This window comes from Charadrius vociferus, unplaced genomic scaffold, assembly GCF_000708025.1.
Source record: "Charadrius vociferus isolate BGI_N301 unplaced genomic scaffold, ASM70802v2 scaffold714, whole genome shotgun sequence".
Lineage (NCBI taxonomy): Eukaryota > Metazoa > Chordata > Aves > Charadriiformes > Charadriidae > Charadrius > Charadrius vociferus.
In genome coordinates, this window is record NW_009647836.1 from 130,365 (window position 1) to 134,468 (window position 4,104).

Genomic DNA, 4,104 nt, shown 5'->3' on the forward strand with positions numbered 1-4,104 from the left:
TTTTTTCGCCCCGCGGCGGTGCTGCCGGTGGGAACCTGCAGTGCCATTTGCATAGCGGCAGCGCGCCCCCCGTGTGAACACGGCTGGAGGAGACAGAGATGCTAAAAAGCCATATTTCCTGACAGCAAGATTATAATTATTTTTTTCTTTTTGAAAGTTTAGTTGTGTTTTGTTGGTTTGGGTTTTTTTATACTTTAAAAAAAGAAGGGAAAAGCGCACACACGCCTAACCACAAACAGAGATATACATAGTGCGACCTGCACCGCACCGGACATCGCAGCAGCAACTGCTCTCTGTGAAACTACTGCTACTCTAATCACTGCTGGCAAGAGAAAAGGGATTTATTGCAACTCCCTGCCACTCGCCCAGGGCAGGCATTGAGAGGCCTAGGGGATGGGGCTCAATTCCCCCCACCCCGAGGTGGAGGAAGGATTTTTAATTGGCCCCCACAACATCCCGATGGGATGGAAGGTCACGCAATGCTGCAATTTACCCCCATTTCCTAAGCAGCTGTATGGAGGGAGAGAAAAGAAGCCTATCCTTCCTCTCTCCTCTCCCTGCCACCGCGGTGACGCAGGGGACATCTTCTGCAAAGCAGGACAAGCAAAGCGTCACGGCTCAAGAGCGGCGTCTGGCCAGGAAGCTCCGCTCAGATGTAGGTCAGTGGCACGAGCCTGCGGTTACTCGCAGGACTGACCTGCACCTGGGGGTCAGTCCCTTATTGGGGCACTCACATTTCTGTTCCTCCTCCGGCACGATCCTGTAGACCTTGTAGGGCTCGGAGATGTCCAGCTGGGACCTGTCTGTCACCTCCTCGAAGTCGGGGCTCTTGTTCAAAGCACAGCGCAGGCGCGTCTTCCATGTGGCCGGCTCCGCTTTGTCACCTTCTTTGAACTTGCCTTTGAAAACAGCCCAAGCCTAAAACAAAGCAACGAGAAAAAAAAAACCACACCCAAAAACCCTCCATGTGAGCTCTGCAAAACCCCTCAAGCCCCAGGGCAAAGGAGCTGGGGCTGCAAGAGAGCGTTTTGCATTTTGCTCTCCCCGCCTCTCTGCCCCTTGCACCCTCTCAACCATCCCATGCGCGTTCGCCGTTTCGCTCCTAGACTGCGGACACGTGCGCAGCCACCCCACACGTGGGGATGGGTAGCTGGGTGCAGAGCAGTACCACCTGCCCCGGCCACAGGGAGGGCTGCAGCACCCACGTTTCAAAGGAAAAAAAAAAAGCAGAGGTCAAGGTCATAACGTGTGGCATCATCTCTGCACCAACAGGTCCGGAGCTGCTAGAGATGCCAGGAATCGCTACAGAAACAGTGATGTGCTCAACGACCTCGTAACACCGCAGTTAAAGATCAAATTAAACTTCCTTTTCCAGCTCTTGGCTAATAAACGAAAGCTGGTTTCTTCTTAAAAATCAGAATCATTTATGCTTTTGGTGGGAGCATACATTTTGCCACTGAATGGAGATGGCAAAATAAGTTATTATTTTTTTAAAGCTATGTATTTATTTTGCATATAATTATATATTTTCAGATGGCTGAGTTCAACACCATCCTCATAACTCAGTGCTCGATCAGCCACTAACCTATTGTCACTGCCCTGAAAGTGAACTCGCTGACTGGTACAGATATTTGGAAGCAGGGACAGAGGAAAGGGAATTCCTGGGGAAAAACCTGACCTTTTCAGTTTAAGGTGGCATTTTCCAGTTTTTCCCCCGCAAACTGGAAACCCTGCCCCCACTTCAGTCAAATTCAAAACTTCCTTCCCTCCTGCAAAGTCTTTTTTTTTTTTTTTTGGTAAATCCAGCCTTTCATCAAAAATAGCCTGATCAGAAATTTAGAGCAGGTCAAATGGAACACATCCAGCTCCTTCTCATGTCAGACCAGGATTCAAGTGTGCTGAAAACAAACCTAAAACTGGTACCAACATTTGGCAAAGAGGAACAAATACTCCCAAAAAACTCTGGGAGACCAATTGCAGGGTGAAGCACCTCCTGCAGGGGTTAGAGGTGCAAAACCCACAGGCAATGTGAGCTTCTCCCACCACTGAGACTGTCAGCGAGGAAAAAAAAAAAAACAAAAAAAAAAACAAAAAAAACCCCACAAACCAGCACTGCTGAGTCGAGGAACCATCGAGAAAAAGGCATTAACCATCTGTCCCTACCTTGAAAATAGAAGCATCCACCTCCTGGTTGTAGTCCTGCTTCCCAGCGTGTTTCCACGGGATGCGGAACATTGTTTTCTCCTCATTCTCCCAGATGAGCCCCGGGTACAGCTCGCTGTCGATCTGCTCAATCAGCCACTGCCGGAGCCGTCGCCCACCGTTACGATCACACATCCTGGATGGAGCAAGAGATCCGAGCGCCGTTAGCTCCCCCAGCACCGTCCCACCACACCTGGGGTACAAGGGATCATGCCACACGCACAGCTGGTAGCAGCACTGCCCGCAGAGACAAGCAGCTTTCAGCAGCTCTGCAGGTCCCACATGCCAACCTCTGTACATTAAAATCCCCCCCAGCTTCTTTTATAATTAAAAAAAAAAAAATCGAGGCAGTTTTCTGAGAGTTGCTACAAATTCTTCCTCCAGCTCAATCAAAGCTCTGCTCACCAAGACAGGCTGACTTGGTGCTCTGCTTACTCCTTTTTCTTTTTGCTGTGGGATAAGTCACATCGGAAGCAGATGGAGAGGGATCAAAGTGCCTGGTTGTGCTGTCACCTGAGCAAGTGACACTGGACAGGCCATCCCAGCGCAGAGACCCATTAGCATCTGTGGGAGATGGGAGCCAAATGCTTTCCCCGGCTGGTCTTGGCACAAGGGTCTGCCCCAGAGGGGACAGCTGCCCCTCTCACCAGGCACTGCCTATTTGGGGAGCGGTCACCAGTCCAGGCAGCACCCAGAGCTGGAGGCCACACAACCAATCCTCTTGAACAGAAAGCCAACACTAGGATGGAGAGGGGTGAAATGAAGTCACGCTTGCTGGGGACCTTGGGTCATTTTTAGCTAAAGATACTGGATGACTCCATGGAGGACCCAGGAGAAAACTTCTCCTGCCCAGCTGGAAGCAAAGTGCCAGGCTCAACTCTCCCAGCATCTCTTGTCACCTCCATGGCAAGACCTACAAGGACTTCAGGAGTTGGTGGCCTGGCAGAAGTAACCAGCAGCCCCAGGATCAGCCCTCCAGGCCTTTTGGGCTTACAGCTCTCCTCCAAATTCCACCAGATTGCCTCACCCTCATTCCTTTTTTCTTTACTGCCCCATGGGAAGGTTTTGGGGAGAAGATGAGGATGCTCCCAGCACAGCCTAAGACCTGGTGGCCCCTGCTTCACCACAGGCTCACACCAGCTCAGTGCCACCAACTTCTCTCTCTTCTCCATTGCCCTACTACTGTGCAGCAGGACTCACAGACCTCTCTGGCCACCCACAGCACGGCCCCTGCTCTTCAGGACAGCCACAGCTAACATCACCAGCCAAAAGAACACGGAGAGGACAGCTGTGGATCCCAGCTGCCACCACAAAGCAGGATGCCCCAAAGCACCTGCTGGAGCATTTCCCCAGAGGGATGGGGTTTACACACAGCATCTCTGCAGGCTCCTGCACCTGAGTTACACCAACATGAGAGCCTCAGAAACACTCCCCGAAATGGGACTCCCTCCTAATTCAGCTCATTTCTAGAAAGCCTGTTCCCACCACTGGCTGAGGCCAGTTTTCTCCTCCACAAAAGGCTGAGCAAAGACCTCCAGGCTGCCGCTGGTGACACAAGCCAGCAAGAAGACACACGGACACAGCCAAGGAGTCCTTCCCACGCAGCAAGCTGAGCACCAACCCCACACCAAGAGGAACAACCAGCCAGAGAACTTGGCTGGCAGAGTCAGCACCACACCATCACCCTGCAGCCCTCCCAACGATCCCAGCTCCAAGCCACCACTGAGCTCTCCCCACCCCACCCACCCATCCATCCATCCCGGGGTCTGCCTCCAAGCAAAGGTGGGCAGCACCTCCCGCGACCCCAGCAGCGCTCAGCATCAAGCGGGTTCAGTCCTTGCTGCTCTCCCCCCCGCACACACAGGGCCGTGGGTACCGGGATGGCTTCATCCCGGGTCCCCC

At 52.6% G+C, this 4,104-nt stretch overlaps 1 protein-coding gene across 1 annotated transcript in view; it reads right to left on the minus strand.

Annotated features, from left to right (window-relative positions):
* Nucleotides 1-2,337, minus strand: part of IRF8 (interferon regulatory factor 8) — a 6,514-nt gene extending 4,177 nt beyond the window's left edge. Inside the window, exons 1-2 of the mRNA XM_009882801.1 lie at nt 2,164-2,337; nt 735-918 (exon numbers count right to left, since the gene is read on the minus strand). Of these exons, the coding sequence (XP_009881103.1) occupies nt 735-918; nt 2,164-2,337 (358 nt within the window). The remainder of the gene's footprint in view (nt 1-734; nt 919-2,163) is intronic.
* Nucleotides 2,338-4,104: the final 1,767 nt, after the last annotated feature.